The sequence below is a fragment of the Salmo salar genome, chromosome ssa20 (genome assembly GCF_905237065.1).
Source record: "Salmo salar chromosome ssa20, Ssal_v3.1, whole genome shotgun sequence".
In the NCBI taxonomy this organism is placed as follows: Eukaryota; Metazoa; Chordata; class Actinopteri; order Salmoniformes; family Salmonidae; genus Salmo; species Salmo salar.
The window spans coordinates 94,447,920-94,467,919 of record NC_059461.1 but is presented as its reverse complement, the minus strand read 5'-3'; the positions used below and the strand labels follow the sequence as shown (position 1 = coordinate 94,467,919).

The 20,000-nt window shown below is 50.2% G+C and overlaps 1 protein-coding gene across 1 annotated transcript in view; it reads left to right on the top strand.

Annotated features, from left to right (window-relative positions):
• LOC106595041 (transcriptional coactivator YAP1) overlaps positions 1–20,000 on the top strand; it is a 124,665-nt gene that overhangs the window by 83,035 nt on the left and 21,630 nt on the right. The window contains exon 4 of the mRNA XM_045704163.1: positions 4,687–4,812. Coding sequence (XP_045560119.1) covers positions 4,687–4,812 — 126 coding nt within the window. The remainder of the gene's footprint in view (positions 1–4,686; positions 4,813–20,000) is intronic.

Below are 20,000 nucleotides of genomic sequence, written 5' to 3'. Positions count from 1 at the left end.
AACAGGTGTTCTACTCTGTTAGCTAGCACCTCTCCTAAACAGGTGTTCTACTCTGCCAGCACCTCTCCTAAACAGGTGTTCTACTCTGCCAGCACCTCTCCTAAACAGGTGTTCTACTCTGCTAGCCAGCACCTCTCCTAAACAGGTGTTCTACTCTGTTAGCCAGCACCTCTCCTAAACAGGTGTTCTACTCTGCTAGCACCTCTCCTAAACAGGTGTTCTACTCTGCCAGCACCTCTCCTAAACAGGTGTTCTACTCTGCCAGCACCTCTCTTAAACAGGTGTTCTACTCTGCTAGCCAGCACCTCTCCTAAACAGGTGTTCTACTCTGTTAGCCAGCACCTCTCCTAAACAGGTGTTCTACTCTGCTAGCCAGCACCTCTCCTAAACAGGTGTTCTACTCTGTTAGCCAGCACCTCTCCTAAACAGCTGTTCTACTCCTCCAGCCAGCACCTCTCCTAAACAGGTGTTCTACTCTGCCAGCACCTCTCACAAAACAGGTGTTCTACTCTGCCAGCACCTCTCCTAAACAGGTGTTCTACTCTGCTAGACAGCACCTTTCCTAAACAGGTGTTCTACTCTGCTAGCCAGCACCTCTCCTAAACAGGTGTTCTACTCTGCCAGCACCTCTCCTAAACAGGTGTTCTACTCTGCTAGCCAGCACCTCTCCTAAACAGGTGTTCTACTCTGCTAGCCAGCACCTCTCCTAAACAGGTGTTCTACTCTGCCAGCACCTCTCCTAAACAGGTGTTCTACTCTGCTAGCCAGCACCTCTCCTAAACAGGTGTTCTACTCTGTTAGCCAGCACCTCTCCTAAACAGGTGTTCTACTCTGCTAGCACCTCTCCTAAACAGGTGTTCTACTCTGCCAGCACCTCTCCTAAACAGGTGTTCTACTCTGCCAGCACCTCTCCTAAACAGGTGTTCTACTCTGCCAGCACCTCTCCTAAACAGGTGTTCTACTCTGTTAGCCAGCACCTCTCCTAAACAGGTGTTCTACTCTGTTAGCCAGCACCTCTCCTAAACAGGTGTTCTACTCTGCTAGCACCTCTCCTAAACAGGTGTTCTACTCTGCTAGCCAGCACCTCTCCTAAACAGGTGTTCTACTCTGCCAGCACCTCTCCTAAACAGGTGTTCTACTCTGTTAGCTAGCACCTCTCCTAAACAGGTGTTCTACTCTGCCAGCACCTCTCCTAAACAGGTGTTCTACTCTGCCAGCACCTCTCCTAAACAGGTGTTCTACTCTGCTAGCCAGCACCTCTCCTAAACAGGTGTTCTACTCTGTTAGCCAGCACCTCTCCTAAACAGGTGTTCTACTCTGCTAGCACCTCTCCTAAACAGGTGTTCTACTCTGCCAGCACCTCTCCTAAACAGGTGTTCTACTCTGCCAGCACCTCTCCTAAACAGGTGTTCTACTCTGCTAGCCAGCACCTCTCCTAAACAGGTGTTCTACTCTGTTAGCCAGCACCTCTCCTAAACAGGTGTTCTACTCTGCTAGCCAGCACCTCTCCTAAACAGGTGTTCTACTCTGTTAGCCAGCACCTCTCCTAAACAGCTGTTCTACTCCTCCAGCCAGCACCTCTCCTAAACAGGTGTTCTACTCTGCCAGCACCTCTCCTAAACAGGTGTTCTACTCTGCCAGCACCTCTCCTAAACAGGTGTTCTACTCTGCTAGACAGCACCTTTCCTTAACAGGTGTTCTACTCTGCTAGCCAGCACCTCTCCTAAACAGGTGTTCTACTCTGCCAGCACCTCTCCTAAACAGGTGTTCTACTCTGCTAGCCAGCACCTCTCCTAAACAGGTGTTCTACTCTGTTAGCACCTCTCCTAAACAGGTGTTCTACTCTGCTAGCCAGCACCTCTCCTAAACAGGTGTTCTACTCTGCTAGCCAGCACCTCTCCTAAACAGGTGTTCTACTCTGTTAGCCAGCACCTCTCCTAAACAGGTGTTCTACTCTGCTAGCACCTCTCCTAAACAGGTGTTCTTCTCTGCCAGCACCTCTCCTAAACAGGTGTTCTACTCTGTTAGCCAGCACCTCTCCTAAACAGGTGTTCTACTCTGCTAGCCAGCACCTCTCCTAAACAGGTGTTCTACTCTGTTAGCCAGCACCTCTCCTAAACAGGTGTTCTACTCTGCTAGCCAGCACCTCTCCTAAACAGGTGTTCTACTCTTTTAGCCAGCACCTCTCCTAAACAGCTGTTCTACTCCTCCAGCCAGCACCTCTCCTAAACAGGTGTTCTACTCTGCTAGCCAGCACCTCTCCTAAACAGGTGTTCTACTCTGCTAGCCAGCACCTCTCCTAAACAGGTGTTCTACTCTGCTAGCCAGCACCTCTCCTAAACAGGTGTTCTACTCTGCCAGCCAGCACCTCTCCTAAACAGGTGTTCTACTCCGTTAGCCAGCACCTCTCCTAAACAGGTGTTCTACTCTGCTAGCCAGCACCTCTCCTAAACAGGTGTTCTACTCCGCTAGCCAGCACCTCTCCTAAACAGGTGTTCTACTCTGCTAGCCAGCACCTCTCCTAAACAGGTGTTCTACTCTGCTAGCCAGCACCTCTCCTAAACAGGTGTTCTACTCTGTTAGCCAGCACCTCTCCTAAACAGGTGTTCTACTCTGCTAGCCAGCACCTCTCCTAAACAGGTGTTCTACTCTGTTAGCCAGCACCTCTCCTAAACAGGTGTTCTACTCTGTTAGCCAGCACCTCTCCTAAACAGGTGTTCTACTCTGTTAGCCAGCACCTCTCCTAAACAGGTGTTCTACTCTGTTAGCCAGCACCTCTCCTAAACAGGTGTTCTACTCTGTTAGCCAGCACCTCTCCTAAACAGGTGTTCTACTCTGCCAGCACCTCTCCTAAACAGGTGTTCTACTCTGCCAGCACCTCTCCTAAACAGGTGTTCTACTCTGCCAGCACCTCTCCTAAACAGCTGTTCTACTCTGCCAGCACCTCTCCTAAACAGGTGTTCTACTCTGCCAGCACCTCTACTAAACAGGTGTTCTACTCTGTTAGCCAGCACCTCTCCTAAACAGGTGTTCTACTCTGTTAGCCAGCACCTCTCCTAAACAGGTGTTCTACTCTGCTAGCCAGCACCTCTCCTAAACAGGTGTTCTACTCTGCTAGCCAGCACCTCTCCTAAACAGGTGTTCTACTCTGTTAGCCAGCACCTCTCCTAAACAGGTGTTCTACTCTGCTAGCCAGCACCTCTCCTAAACAGGTGTTCTACTCTGCTAGCACCTCTCCTAAACAGGTGTTCTACTCTGCCAGCACCTCTCCTAAACAGGTGTTCTACTCTGCCAGCACCTCTCCTAAACAGGTGTTCTACTCTGCCAGCACCTCTCCTAAACAGGTGTTCTACTCTGCCAGCACCTCTCCTAAACAGGTGTTCTACTCTGCCAGCACCTCTCCTAAACAGGTGTTCTACTCTGCCAGCACCTCTCCTAAACAGGTGTTCTACTCTGCTAGCCAGCACCTCTGCTAAACAGGTGTTCTACTCTGCCAGCACCTCTACTAAACAGGTGTTCTACTCTGCTAGCCAGCACCTCTACTAAACAGGTGTTCTACTCTGCTAGCCAGCACCTCTGCTAAACAGGTGTTCTACTCTGCCAGCACCTCTACTAAACAGGTGTTCTACTCTGTTAGCCAGCACCTCTACTAAACAGGTGTTCTACTCTGTTAGCCAGCACCTCTCCTAAACAGGTGTGTGTTTCTTTCTCCTCTACTGTATACCATGTGTATCCTGTACATACAACTAATAAAACTTGAATCTCATGTTAGTGAGCTGCGTCAGATAGTGTCCAGGTGAACTTCTCACCAGGTGGGGTTAGAGAGTTGGAACGAGGCTAATTCTCAACGTGTGATTGGCACGTTTATCTGTCGTCACTGGCAACCGCTAACCAACCGCTGCTGTTCGTTAATGCTTCTGAATAGGTTATAGGTGTTTCTGTTAGTGGCTTCATTTCTTATATTGACCCTTTATTCACCTTTATCAGTATGACAGCACGTTCAGAGCTTCTATTGTTTTAACATCTCAACAGTGGTGGTTTTGTTCATATATTATATTCTATGTTCATTTAAATATCTCTCTTTTCAACAGATGTTTAGTAACACAGCCATCCAATGACTTTCTGTCTCTGTCTTTATTGGTGTGTTTATTGTCTGTAACTCGCTGCTGTTGATCTGGTCATTATCACCCTGTGATGCAACCCTGCATCCACACACTGTATGCCTGGGAACTTAGTAAAGACGCTACCCATCTCCCCCTCCTCCCTCCCCCATCCCTCCCCCCTCCCTCCTCCACACACACACCCTGCCTGTCCAGCTCCAGCCTAACCTCCCTGTCCTCTCTTCAGGTCCTCTCCCCTCCCTCAACCCCCCCTCCTCCCCCTCCTCCTCCCCTCCTCCTCCCTCCCTCCCTCCCTCCTCCCCCCTCCTCACCCTCCTCCCGTACCCCCCCTCCTCCCCCTCTCTCCCCCCTCCCTCCCCTCCTCCTCCCTCCTGCCCTCCCCCTCCCTCCCCACACACACACACCCTGCCTGTCCAGCTCCAGCCTAACCTCCCTGTCCTCTCTTCAGGTCCTCTCCCCTCCCTCCCCCCTCCCTCCCCCTCCCTCCCCCTCCCTCCCCCCTCCCTCCTCCACACACACACCCTGCCTGTCCAGCTCCAGCCTAACCTCCCTGTCCTCTCTTCAGGTCCTCTCCCTGACTGCTGGGAACAGGCCATCACCTCAGAGGGAGAGGTCTACTACATCAACCACAAGAACAAAACCACCTCCTGGCTCGACCCACGCCTCGACCCACGCCTCGACCCACGCTACGGTGAGAAAACACACACACACACACATCTCGCATTTCTGTAATCGTCACCTCTCAGCCTGTTCGGTAACGCTTTACACGTTGGGCGTATTCCTGTCAAGTAACACTGTTATTACTTTGGTATTAACCTTTTGTTACATAGTACCCATTTAGTACCCCTTTAGTACTCCTTTAGTACCCCTTTAGTACTCCTTTAGTATTCCTTTAGTATTCCTTTAGTATTCCTTTAGTACCCCTTTAGTATTCCTTTAGTATTCCTTTAGTACTCCTTTAGTACCCCTTTAGTATTCCTTTAGTATTCCTTTAGTACCCCTTTAGTATTCCTTTAGTATTCCTTTAGTATTCCTTTAGTATTCCTTTAGTATTCCTTTAGTACCCCTTTAGTATTCCTTTAGTATTCCTTTAGTATTCCTTTAGTACCCCTTTAGTATTCCTTTAGTATTCCTTTAGTATTCCTTTAGTACCCCTTTAGTATTCCTTTAGTATTCCTTTAGTACCCCTTTAGTATTCCTTTAGTATTCCTTTAGTATTCCTTTAGTATTCCTTTAGTACCCCTTTAGTATTCCTTTAGTATTCCTTTAGTACCCCTTTAGTATTCCTTTAGTATTCCTTTAGTATTCCTTTAGTACCCCTTTAGTATTCCTTTAGTACCCCTTTAGTATTCCTTTAGTACCCCTTTAGTATTCCTTTAGTATTCCTTTAGTATTCCTTTAGTACCCCTTTAGTATTCCTATAGTACTCCTTTAGTATTACTTTAGTACTCCTTTTGTATTCACGCTGGACACAACCACGATTAAACTCACTTTAATTCGATGTGCAGTCACAGTTCATTTCGCTGTGAGACCATATTGTTCTGCCTGCTGTGACTAGCCAGACTATGACATAATCTTTCTAAGCACATTTCAACATCCCCTCTCGACTCACTGCTACTACACTGCTTCACGGAGTCTGGCAGAGGAAAAGTAGTAGCAGCAGCAACAACCTTAAGCCATCTTCCGGTCATTTCCAATTGATTCACTGTATTGACAGTCGATGGGAGGAGTACGGACAGCATACACAACTCTCCCTGTAGTCCAAGAACTCAGACAGCGGCTACGTTTTAGTATTTTTAAGTGTTAGGCCTAGTCGTTAGCCCATTTCAGTGTTTCAGCAAGAGCTGAGTTAGCCCTTAGCTAATCCTTGGGGCTGAGTTAATGTGTGTGGTCGGTAGTGCTGCTGCAGCCTCTGGTGGCCTGGTGAGCTGGTGACAGTCACAGGTAGCTGTGGTCTGGGCCGTTCTCTCCAGCCATGGGATTTAGCTGTATGGAGACAGTCACAGGAAGCTGTGGTCTGGGCCGTTCTCTCCAGCCATGGGATTTAGCTGTATGGAGACAGTCACAGGTAGCTGTGGCGTGGGCCGTTCTCTCCAGCCATGGGATTTAGCTGTATGGTGACAGACACAGGTAGCTGTGGCCTGGGCTGTTCTCTCCAGCCATGGGATTTAGCTGTATGGAGACAGTCACAGGTAGCTGTGGCGTGGGCCGTTCTCTCCAGCCATGGGATTTAGCTGTGGTGACAGACACAGGTAGCTGTGGCCTGGGCCGTTCTCTCCAGCCATGGGATTTAGCTGTATGGAGACAGTCACAGGTACGTGGGTTGCTGCTCGTTAGAGGTTGACACAGGAAGAGAAGTCCTTCGGGTCGTGTGGGGATTCTGGTAGGACTGGGAGTTATAGTTCTCGAAGTCAAGTTTGGGACAGGATGGGACAGGATATGACCGGATGGGACAGGATGTTGCAGGATCAGACAGGATGGGACAGGATGTTACAGGATATGACAGGATGGGACAGGATATGACAGGATGGGACAGGATATGACAGGATATGACAGGATGGGACAGGATATAACAGGATATGACAGTTTGGGACAGGATATGACAGGATGGGACAGGATATGACAGGATCAACAGTCCACAGGAAGGCAGTACAGGAATAGTTATCAACATCGTTTTTTTTTGGGGGGGGGGGGGGTTGAAATATGTCATGTAGAGCAATTTCATTAAGAAAACAGCTGTGTCGGCTTTTAAAAAATAAATACAATTAACGGTCATCCCCCCCATCCCCCTTCTGTTGGCTCCTTCCTGCGCCTCGCTCCAGTTGTAGACAGTCACTAGGCTACCTCAGATGCCAACTTACGTCAGTGGGATAAATGATTAAGCCTTCAATAGAGGATGTTGCAACAACTTGTCGCAGCCAAGGAGTCGCTAACATACCTTCGTTTGATGGAGTTGTCTTTGACAACGAAGGAACCATGTACAAGATCTTGTAAAAAAAAAAATTAAATAAAATACTGCTGTTTAATCAAATTGGACACCAAGCGGAGAGCGTGACGTGATGCCTACAGCAGCATAGCTGCTCTACTCCAAACAACTTTAAAGTCAAGCACAATCGCTTAGCGTTTTTTTAACTTAACCCGTGTCATCTGAGGTGAAGAGTGAAATTAACATAGATTTACTTATGCAGTACTGCCACTTACGTTCATGTTGTAAATGCTCATATGTGCCCAGGGGTCAGCTGTAGACTACAGTTTTATGTGCTCAGGGGTCAGCTGTAGACTACAGTTTTATGTGCCCTGGGGTCAGGGGTCAGCTGTAGACTACAGTTTTATGTGCCCAGGGGTCAGGGGTCAGCTGTAGACTACAGTTGTATGTGCTCAGGGGTCAGCTGTAGGCTACAGTTTTATGTACTCGGGGGTCAGGGGTCAGCTGTAGGCTACAGTTTTATGTGCTCAGGGGTCAGGGGTCAGCTGTAGACTACAGTTTTATGTGCCCAGGGGTCAGGGGTCAGCTGTAGACTACCGTTTTATGTGCCCAGGGGTCAGGGGTCAGCTGTAGACTACAGTTGTATGTGCCCAGGGGTCAGGGGTCAGCTGTAGACTACAGTTGTATGTGCTCAGGGGTCAGCTGTAGGCTACAGTTTTATGTACTCGGGGGTCAGGGGTCAGCTGTAGACTACAGTTTTATGTGCCCAGGGGTCAGGGGTCAGCTGTAGACTACAGTTTTATGTGCTCAGGGGTCAGCTGTAGACTACAGTTTTATGTGCCCAGGGGTCAGGGGTCAGCTGTAGACTACAGTTGTATGTGCTCAGGGGTCAGGGGTCAGCTGTAGACTACAGTTTAATGTGCCCAGGGGTCAGGGGTCAGCTGTAGACTACAGTTTTATGTGCCCAGGGGTCAGGGGTCAGCTGTAGACTACAGTTTTATGTGCCCAGGGGTCAGGGGTCAGCTGTAGACTACAGTTTTATGTGCCCAGGGGTCAGGGGTCAGCTGTAGACTACAGTTTTATGTGCCCAGGGGTCAGGGGTCAGCTGTAGACTACAGTTTTATGTGCCCAGGGGTCAGGGGTCAGCTGTAGACTACAGTTTAATGCTGGTGCTGAGCAGACCATCCTGTTGGGTTCTCTGTCCTCGTCTTCCAGCCATAGTCATCTACATTTCGGTTACTTAGAATACCTTCTCATCCAGAGTGACGTAGGCCTACAGTCAGTGCATTTAACTAAGATGGGTAAGAAAACTACATACGGCGCCTTCGGAAAAGTTTTCAGACCCCTTGACTTTTTCCACATTTTGTTACGTTACAGCCTTATTCTAAAATTGCTGAAAAAAATTATTCTCATCAATCTACACACAATACCCCATAATGACATCACAATACCCCATAATGACATCACAATACCCCATAATGACATCACAATACTCCATAATGACATCACAATACCCCATAATGACATCACAATACCCCATAATGACATCACAATACCCCATAATGACAAAGAAAAAACATTATTTACATCAGTATTCAGACCCTTTGCTTTGAGACTCAAAATTGAGCTCAGGTGCATCCTGCTTCCATTGATCATCCTTGAGAAGTTTCTACAACTTGATTGGAGTCCACCTGTGGTAAATTCAATTGATTGGACATGATTTGGAAAGGCACACACCTGTCTATATAAGGTCCCACAGTTGACAGTGCATGTCAGAGTAAAAACCAAGCCATCAGGTCGAAGGAATTGTCCGTAGAGTTCAGAGACAATATTGTATTGAGGCACAGATTTGGGGAAGGGTACCAAAATGTTTTTGCAGCATTGAAGGTCCCCAAAAACGCAGTGGCCTCCATCATTCATAAATGGAAGAAGTTTGGAACCACCAAGACTCTTCCTAGAGCTGGCTGCCCGGCCAAACTGAGCAATCGGGGGAGAAGGACCTTGGTCAGGGAGGTGACCAAGAACCCGATGGTCACTCTGACAGAGCTCCATAGTTCCTCTGTGGAGATGGGAGAACCTTCCAGAAGGACAACCATCTCTGCAGTGCTCCACCAATCAGGCCTTTATGGTAGAGTGACCAGACGGAAGCCACTCCTCAGTAAAAGGCACATGACAGCCACTTGGAGTTTGCCAAAAGGCACCTAAAGACTCTCAGACGATGAGAAACAAGATTCTCTGTTCTGATGAAACCAACATTGAACTCTTTGGCCTGAATGCCAAGCATCACGTCTGGAGGAAACCTGGCACCATCCCTATGGTGAAGCATGGTGGTGGCAGCATCATGCTGTGGGGATGTTTTGCAGGGACTGGGAGACTAGGTGTGCCAAGCTTGTAGCATCATAACCGAGAAGACTTGAGGCTGTATTCGCTGCCAAAGATGCTTCAACAAAATACTGAGTACATTTACTATTTACTAAACATTTCTAAAAACCTGTTTTTGTTTTGTCATTATGGGGTATTGTGTGTAGATTGATGAAAACATTTTTTTTTAAATCCATTTTAGAATAAGGCTGTAACATAACAAATTGTGGAAAAATTCAAGGGGTCTGAATACTTTCTGAAGGCGCCGTATTACAGTTGCATATTGCATTAGTGAAATAATTTTCAATACCTCCTAAAAAAACACAATAGACTACATATTTCTGTGAGCAAAAATGGCCACAAGACAGGACAGGAGTGATTGGGTGATTGTTTTTATCAGGAAGGGACTGGAAAGGGATTATAGAACTGTTGCAGGATCAGGACAAGATGGGACAGGTATGAATTTTCACTCTGCTGCTCAGCGTTCCCCTCAGCGTTCCCCTCAGCGTTCCCCTCAGCGTTCCCCTCAGCGTTCCCCTCAGCGTTCCCCTCAGCGTTCCCCTCAGCCAGGGAATGAGTTTATCCCCCAGTGTGCCAGGAAGGCTCCCCTCCCCTCCCCTCCCCTCACCTCCCCTCACCTCACCTCCCCTCACCTCCCCTCACCTCCCCTCCCCTCACCTCCCCTCACCTCACCTCCCCTCACCTCCCCTCACCTCCCCTCCCCTCACCTCCCCTCACCTCACCTCCCCTCACCTCCCCTCACCTCCCCTCACCTCACCTCCCCTCACCTCACCTCCCCTCACCTCACCTCACCTCCCCTCACCTCACCTCCCCTCCCCTCCCCTCCCTCACCTCCCTCACCTCTCCTCCCCTCACCTCCCCTCCCCTCACCTCCCCTCACCTCACCTCTCCTCACCTCCCTCCCCTCACCTCCCCTCACCTCACCTCCCCTCACCTCCCCTCCCCTCCCCTCACCTCCCTCCCCTCCCCTCCCCTCACCTCACCTCACCTCCCCTCACCTCACCTCACCTCCCCTCCCCTCCCCTCACCTCACCTCCCCTCACCTCCCCTCCCCTCCCTCACCTCACCTCACCTCCCCTCACCTCCCCTCCCCTCCCCTCACCTCACCTCCCCTCACCTCACCTCCCCCTCCCCTCCCCTCACCTCCCCTCACCTCCCCTCACCTCACCTCCCCTCCCCTCACCTCCCCTCCCTCACCTCACCTCACCTCTCACCTCCCCTCACCTCCCCTCACCTCCCCTCACCTCCCCTCACCTCCCCTCACCTCCCCTCCCCTCACCTCACTTCCCCTCACCTCACCTCCCCTCACCTCACCTCCCCTCACCTCACCTCCCCTCCCCTCACCTCCCTCACCTCCCCTCACCTCACCTCACCTCCCCTCACCTCACCTCCCCTCACCTCCCCTCTCCTCCCCTCACCTCCCCTCACCTCACCTCACCTCCCCTCACTTCCCCTCACCTCACCTCCCCTCACCTCCCCTCACTTCCCCTCACCTCACCTCCCCTCACCTCCCCTCCCCGTGAGTGTTTGTGGACGTGTGTGGTGTGTGTGTATTTTTGGTTTTACTATCCTTGTGGCAACCAGAAATCTTCACAGCGATAACAAAACAACATTCTGACAAGTGGGAACATTTTACCCCACAAGGAAAAAGGCTATTTTAGGCGTAGGGGTTAGGTTTAGGGTTACGGTTAGGGTCAAGGGTCAAGGGTTAGGATTAGGGGTTAGGTTTAGGGTTAGGTTTAGGGTTAGGTTAAGGGTTAGGGTTACAATTAAGGTTAGAGTTAGGGGTTAGGGTTAGGTTTAGGGTTATGGTTAGGGTCAAGGGTCAAGGGTTAGGGGTTAGGTTTAGGGTTAGGGTTACAATTAAGGTTAGAGTTAGGGGTTAGGGTTAAGGATCAATGGTTAGGATTAGGGGTTAGGGTTAAGGGTTAGGATTATGGGTTAGGGTTATGGGTTAGGGAAAATAGGATTTTGAATGGGAATTAATTGTTTGGTCCCCACAAGGATGGTAAAGTGTGTGTGTGGGCTCAGAGAGATGATGGGTCCAGCTCATGTTTCTGGCTCATTAACTCGAGGAGATGTTCCTTCATTACTCAGCCTGTTCACCAGGGAAGCTCTGGCTCATTATCTCGAGGAGACGTTCCTTCATTACTCAGCCTGTTCACCAGGGAAGCTCGCCAGGGAAGCTCTGGCTCATTAACTCGAGGAGACGTTCCTTCATTACTCAGCCTGTTCACCAGGGAAGCTCGCCAGGGAAGCTCTGGCTCATTATCTCGAGGAGACGTTCCTTCATTACTCAGCCTGTTCACCAGGGAAGCTCTGGCTCATTAACTCGAGGAGACGTTCCTTCATTACTCAGCCTGTTCACCAGGGAAGCTCGCCCGGGAAGCTCGCCACGGGAAGCTCGCCCGGGAAGCTCGCCCGGGAACACACGCTAGGGTTGGGCGGTAATTATTTGACACATCTTAGATTTCTTATAGTTATAAACAGTGGTGTAGCACGTACCCCCTCAGCCCTCACGAGACGGGGGAACCCTGTTTTTTGGTTGTTTTTTTTTAAACAGTATTGAAAGTCATTCCGTTGGTATTTTGAAATACCCCCATCTACGGTATGTCTCTCTAACTGTCTCTCTCTGCCTAACACACAATACACACACAACACAGCCTGTTGTCTTGTTTCATTGTTGCATTATAGTTATCCAACTCACAGCAGGGCACTCGGTTTGCCAGAGTATTTTTGTGCATGTAAATATGTGATCAAGGACGGGAAGGGAAAAAACACACACACAGAGAGAGAGAGGGAGAGAGAGAGGCAAAAGGAGGGAGGGAGAGCAAGGAGAAAGGGAGAGCTGAGCAGAGGGAGAGAAGGAGGAAGGAGTGGGGGAGGGAGGGAGAGAAGGAGGGAGGAGTGGGGGAGGAAGAGAAGGAGGAAGGAGTGGGGGGAGGGAGGGAGAGAAGGAGGAAGGAGTGGGGGAGGAAGAGAAGGAGGAAGGAGTGGGGGAGGGAGGGAGAGAAGGAGGGAGGAGTGGGGGAGGGAAGGAGAGAAGGAGGGAGGAGTGGGGGGAGGGAGGGAGAGAAGGAGGGAGGAGTGGGGGAGGGAGGGAGAGATGGAGGAAGGAGTGGGGGGAGGGAGGGAAAGAAGGAGGGAGGAGTGGGGGAGGGAGGGAGAGAAGGAGGGAGGAGTGGGGAGGGAGGGAGAGAAGGAGGGAGGAGTGGGGGAGGGAGGGAGAGAAGGAGGAAGGAGTGGGGAGGGAGGGAGAGAAGGAGGAAGGAGTGGGGGAGGGAGGGAGAGAAGGAGGAAGGAGTGGGGGAGGGAGGGAGAGAAGGAGGAAGGAGTGGGGGGAGGGAGGGAGAGAAGGAGGGAGGAGTGGTGGAGGGAGGGAGAGAAGGAGGGAGGAGTGGGGGAGGGAGGGAGAGAAGGAGGAAAGAGTGGGGGAGGGAGGGAGGGAAGGGGTGAGGAGGGAGGGAGAGAAGGAGGAAGGAGTGGGGGAGGGAGGGAGAGAAGGAGGAAGGAGTGGGGGAGGGAGGGAGAGAAGGAGGGAGGAGTGGGGGAGGGAGGGAGAGGAGAAGGAGTGGGGGAGGGAGGGAGAGAAGGAGGGAGGAGTGGGGCAGCTGGGTTAAGCTCTTTGAAGATTTATAAAGTCTTGAATGTAGCAGCCTGGTGGGCCCTGAATCAGATGGAATGAGAGAAGGAGGGAGAGGGAGGGAGAGAGGGAGAGGGGGAGGGAGTGGGAGAGAGAAAGGGAGAGAGAGGGAGGGAGAGGAAGGGGGAGAAGCGGAGAGAGGGGGAGAGAGGGAGGGGGAGAGAGAGAGGGAGGGAGAGAGGGGGAGGGAGGGAGAGAGGGAGGGAGGCAGAGGAAGGGGGAGAAGCGGAGAGAGGGGGAGAGAGGGAGGGGGAGAGAGGGAGGGAGTGGGAGAGAGTTTCATTCTGTGCTACAAGCAACAGGTTTTTCGTTTTCCAGTAGTGATATCTACAGTACAATATTATTTGATTTGACAGTCATTTCAACGTCCACTAATCTTATTGTCTTATTTTGTATGTATTTCCAGGAAGTTGTTTTTAGAATTACTGTACATCTGATTTGATTGACTGTATTAAAAACAGTGGCTGTGCTTTTGTAATCCCTGCGTCTCTGTGTACTGTAATGGTTTTACATTGCAGGCTGTATGAGAGCTGTAGACTATTGCACTGCTGTGTACGTCTTTCCAATCAAAAGCCAGCTGCATTGATAATGGAGGCTAATTTGAGCTCTGACAAGAAAAAGCAGCAGAGCTCCTTTAATAAACTGAGGGCTGTAGTCGGCTGGGGCTGTCTCTCTACTCTCCCCCTGTGAGAGGCCCCATCGCAGAGCAGGCCGGGAGGCAGCCAGGGTAGGGGGGGTTGAGCCATGAAAAAAAAACATACACTCACCAAAGAATAAGTCAAAAATATCTTGGCAGCGGAGAGATAATTTAGCAGTTTCAAAGCTAATCTCCTGCAATTCCGCAAATCTCTAAATTTTGCCATGGAGCTGAGAGAAAATTGTACATTTTTTTTGCAGCTAATTTCTCACAATTTCACGAGTGTGAAAGCGGGGAGAATGCCGGGCAGGAATAATCCTGAAATGAGAGGAGAATGCAAGCAGAGAAAAAGCATTGAGTGCTCTGGGACTGAGTTCAGAAGGCATGGCTGGGACTGGATTCAGAAGGGACCTGGCTGGGTTCAGAAGGGACCTGGCTGGGTTCAGAAGGGACCTGGCTGGGTTCAGGAGGGAACTGGCTGGGACTGGGTTCAGGAGGGAGCTGGCTGGGTTCAGGAGGGAACTGGCTGGGACTGGATTCAGAAGGGACCTGGCTGGGTTCAGAAGAGCTTGGCTGGGTTCAGAAGGGACCTGGCTGGGTTCAGGAGGGAACTGGCTGGGACTGGGTTCAGGAGGGAGCTGGCTGGGTTCAGGAGGGACCTGGGTGGGACTGGATTCAGGAGGGACCTGGCTGGGTTCAGGAGGGAGCTGGCTGGGACTGGGTTCAGGAGGGAGCTGGCTGGGTTCAGGAGGGAGCTGGCTGGGACTGGATTCAGGAGGGACCTGGCTGGGTTCAGGAGGGAGCTGGCTGGGACTGGGTTCAGGAGGGAGCTGGCTGGGTTCAGGAGGGAGCTGGCTGGGACTGGATTCAGGAGGGACCTGGCTGGGTTCAGGAGGGAGCTGGCTGGGACTGGGTTCAGGAGGGAGCTGGCTGGGTTCAGAAGGGAGCTGGCTGGGACTGGATTCAGGAGGGACCTGACTGGGTTCAGGAGGGAGCTGGCTGGGACTGGGTTCAGGAGGGAGCTGGCTGGGTTCAGAAGGGAACTGGCTGGGTTCAGAAGGGACCTGGCTGGAACTGGGTTCAGAAGGGAGCTGGCTGGGTTCAGGAGGGACCTGGCTGGGACTGGGTTCAGAAGGGACCTGGCTGGGACTGGGTTCAGGAGGGACCTGGGGGATACTGGAGCATTTAGCAGACGCTCTTATCTAGAGCGATTTACAGTTGTGAGTGCATACATTCTCATACTAGTCCGCCATGGGAATCAAACCCACAACCCTGGTCTTGCAAGTGCCATGCTCTACCAACTGAGCCACACTGGAGCCACTGTGCTACAGAGCATTCATGTTGTTTTTCAAAGGTTGGCTAGGAGCAAATACACAGGGCTAGGAGGGACGAGAGACAGAGAGACTCAGTAGTCAGGACCTCAAAAACACAGGGCTAGGAGTTATGAGAGACAGAGAGACTCAGTAGTCAGGACCTCAAAAACACAGGGCTAGGAGTTATGAGAGACAGAGAGACTCAGTAGTCAGGACCTCAAAAACACAGGGCTAGGAGTTATGAGAGACAGAGAGACTCAGTAGTCAGGACCTCAAAAACACAGGGCTAGGAGTTATGAGAGACAGAGAGACTCAGTAGTCAGGACCTCAAAAACACAGGGCTAGGAGTTATGAGAGACAGAGAGACTCAGTAGTCAGGACCTCAAAAACACAGGGCTAGGAGTTATGAGAGACAGAGAGACTCAGTAGTCAGGACCTCAAAAACACAGGGCTAGGAGTTATGAGAGACAGAGAGACTCAGTAGTCAGGACCTCAAAAACACAGGGCTAGGAGTTATGAGAGACAGAGAGACTCAGTAGTCAGGACCTCAAAAACACAGGGCTAGGAGTTATGAGAGACAGGACCTCAAAGATACACTTGTTTGTTTCGTTCTCTTCTCTTTTTTGATGTTGGGTTTTAAACCCGTATGCAAACTCAGAATCTCTGCAACTCGATGAGGATCACAAAGATACTTTCTTGTTTCGTTCGACTTCTCTCTATTTGTGATATGTTATGTTGAAGCCGAATCCAAAATGAGTTCGGTTAACTGTGTCTGTGATGTGTGTTTTCTGTCTGTCTGCTATCGCAGCACTTCAGCGCAGAAGTTGACACCTTGTTGGCAGCTGCTTGATGATGTCATGCTTGTGAAGTACTCATCTTTTCCAGTAGTTGTGTGGGGCCAGCAGCAGAGTGACGGGCACATTTTCCAGTAGTTGTGTTGGGCCAGCAGCAGAGTGACGGGCACATTTTCCAGTAGTTGTGTTGGGCCAGCAGCAGAGTGACGGGCACATTTTCCAGTAGTTGGTGGGGCCACAGCAGAGTGACGGGCACATTTTCCAGTAGTTGGGTGGGGCCAGCAGCAGAGTGACGGGCACATTTTCCAGTAGTTGTGTAGGGCCAGCAGCAGAGTGACGGGCACATTTTCCAGTAGTTGGGTGGGGCCAGCAGCAGAGTGACAGGCACATTTTCCAGTAGTTGGGTGGGGCCAGCAGCAGAGTGACGGGCACATTTTCCAGTAGTTGTGTAGGGCCAGCAGCAGAGTGACGGGCACATTTTCCAGTAGTTGTGTGGGCCAGCAGCAGAGTGACGGGCACATTTTCCAGTAGTTGTGTGGGGCCAGCAGCAGAGTGACGGGAACATTTTCCAGTAGTTGTGTTGGGCCAGCAGCAGAGTGACGGGCACATTTTCCAGTAGTTGTGTGGGGCCAGCAGCAGAGTGACAGGCACATTTTCCAGTAGTTGTGTTGGGCCAGCAGCAGAGTGACGGGCACATTTTCCTAAACACTTTCCATTATAGACCACTAAGGATCTATTTTCCATCGCAAATCCTCCTAAATATACACCTGCACTAATCTCAAATCTAATCTAATTCCCAAATGAAACCAGCGTTACAGTGAGTACGGTTAAATGCACACAATAATCAGATTTATTGTAAATTTGTAAGATTAATATAATGGTTTGATTTAAACATTTACATGCTTTGCCAGAACGATTTCCCTAATAATCCTGTTTCCATGGACACATCTGAAATCAGACTTCCTGATCCTGTTTACATGGACACATCTGAAATCAGACTTCCTGATCCTGTTTCCATGGACACATCTGAGATCAGACTTCCTGATCCTGTTTCCATGGACACATCTGAGATCAGACTACCTGATCCTGTTTACATGGACACATCTGAAATCAGACTACCTGATGGGACTTGGATAAATGCAGAAAATAATCAATCCAAATAAACGTTTAACCACAGCGACCATGTTATTTTTGGGAAGCATATTTTATTCTGAGTTTGGACAGTTTGTATGTGAAAACTATTTGTCAGATACATACTTTCAGTTTTTCTGAAATCATTTCAACTGGCACAAAAGAAGGAAATACACCGCCGTGACTCTGATTAAATACACCACTGTGACTCTGATTAAATAAACCGCTGTGACTCTGATTAAATACACCACTGTGACTCTGATTAAATACACCGCTGTGACTCTGATTAAATACACCGCCGTGACTCTGATGATTAAATACACCGCCGTGACTCTGATGATTAAATACACCGCCGTGACACTGATTAAATACACCGCTGTGACTCTGATTAAATACACCGTCGTGACTCTGATGATTAAATACACCGCCGTGACCCTGATTAAATACACCGCTGTGACCCTGATTAAATACACCGCTGTAACTCTGATGATTAAATACACCGCCGTGACTCTGATTAAATAAACCGCCGTGACTCTGATTAAATACACCGCCGTGACTCTGATTAAATACACCGCTGTGACTCTGATTAAATACACCGCCGTGACTCTGATTAAATACACCGCCGTGACTCTGATTAAATACACCGCTGTTACTCTGATGAAATACACCGCCGTGACTCTGATTAAATACACTGCCGTGACTCTGATTAAATACACCGCTGTGACCCTGATTAAATACACCGCTGTGACTCTGATTAAATACACCGCCGTGACTCTGATTAAATACACCGCTGTGACTCTGATTAAATACACCGTCGTGACTCTGATGATTAAATACACCGCCGTGACCCTGATTAAATACACCGCTGTGACCCTGATGATTAAATAAACCGCCGTGACTCTGATTAAATAAACCGCCGTGACTCTGATTAAATACACCGCCGTGACTCTGATGAAATACACCGCCGTGACTCTGATTAAATACACCGCCGTGACTCTGATTAAATACACCGCTGTGACCCTGATTAAATACACCGCTGTGACTCTGATTAAATACACCACTGTGACTCTGATTAAATACACCGCTGTGACTCTGATTAAATACACCACTGTGACCCTGATTAAATACACCGCCGTGACTCTGATTAAATACACCACTGTGACTCTGATTAAATACACCGCTGTGACTCTGATTAAATACACCACTGTGACTCTGATTAAATACACCGCTGTGACTCTGATTAAATACACCGCCGTGACTCTGATTAAATACACCGCCGTGACTCTGATTAAATACACCGCCGTGACTCTGATGATTAAATACACCGCCGTGACTCTGATTAAATACACCGCCGTGACCCTGATTAAATACACCGCTGTGACTCTGATTAAATACACCGCCATGACCCTGATTAAATACACCGCCGTGACTCTGATTAAATACACCACTGTGACTCTGATTAAATACACCGCTGTGACTCTGATTAAATACACCACTGTGACTCTGATTAAATACACCGCTGTGACTCTGATTAAATACACCGCCGTGACTCTGATTAAATACACCGCCGTGACTCTGATTAAATACACCGCCGTGACCCTGATTAAATACACCGCTGTGACTCTGATTAAATACACCGCTGTGACTCTGATGATTAAATACACCGCCGTGACTCTGATTAAATACACCGCCGTGACTCTGATTAAATACACCGCCGTGACTCTGATTAAATACACCGCTGTGACTCTGATTAAATACACCGCTGTGACCCTGATTAAATAAACCGCTGTGACTCTGATGATTAAATACACCGCCGTGACTCTGATTAAATACACCGCCGTGACTCTGATTAAATACACCGCCGTGACTCTGATTAAATACACCGCCGTGACTCTGATTAAATACACCGCTGTGACTCTGATTAAATACACCGCCGTGACTCTGATTAGGCTGGGTGGGTGGGGGGGTTGGGGTGAGGGGAGCAGGTGGGTGGGTGGGGGGGTTGGGGGTGAGGGGAGCAGGGAGCAGGACTGGGTGTGTGGGGGGGTTGGGAGTGAGGGGAGCAGGACTGGGTGGGTGGGGGGTTGGGGGTGAGGGGAGCAGGGCTGGGTGGGTGGGGGGGTTGGGGGTGAGGGGAGCAGGGCTGGGTGGGTGGGGAGGGTTGGGGGTGAGGGGAGCAGGACTGGGTGGGTGGGGGGGTTGGGAGTGAGGGGAGCAGGTGGGTGGGTGGGGGGGTTGGGGGTGAGGGGAGCAGGGCTGGGTGGGTGGGGAGGGTTGGGGGTGAGGGGAGCAGGTGGGTGGGTGGGGGGGTTGGGGGTGAGGGGAGCAGGACTGGGAGGTGGGGGGTTGGGAGTGAGGGGAGCAGGACTGGGTGGGTGGGGGGGTTGGGGGTGAGGGGAGCAGGGCTGGGTGGGTGGGGAGGGTTGGGGGTGAGGGGAGCAGGTCTGGGTCAGTGGGCGTGTCCACACTTCCCATCACAAACAGTTCTGAACAGTGTGTACATATATGATTGAGAAATACTGCACCAAACAGAGATTAGTTAGATGTAAAATTGCGCAACTAAGACCTCTGAAAAAATTTATAAATTGATGTCAGATTTCTTGAGTTATCTTAGATTAATTCAAACTATTTTGAGGAAGTGTTTTCTGGCTACAGCATCTCAAGAGGGACAAACAGTACTATGGCTGCTTTTTTCTCATTTTTCAAGCCAAGGTCTTTTAAGGGAGTAGGCGAGGAACAGCCGTTCTCTTCACCTAGATGAGTTCTCCCTAGCATGCAGACACCTTAAGAAAGCCAGCAGGCAGGGCAGGGAGGAACAAGGGTTGTGGTGGGGTGGAGTTAGCCAAGAGGCAGGGCAGGGAGGAACAAGGGTTGTGGTGGGGTGGAGTTAGCCAGCAGGCAGGGCAGGGAGGAACAAGGGTTGTGGTGGGGTGGAGTTAGCCAAGAGGCAGGGCAGTGAACCACAGTGCTGGACAGGACAGGGGCTGGGGGAGCCAGGCAGAGGGGGATTAGGACAGGGCTGGGGGTTGTGGGTTGTGGGGGACGACCAAAGT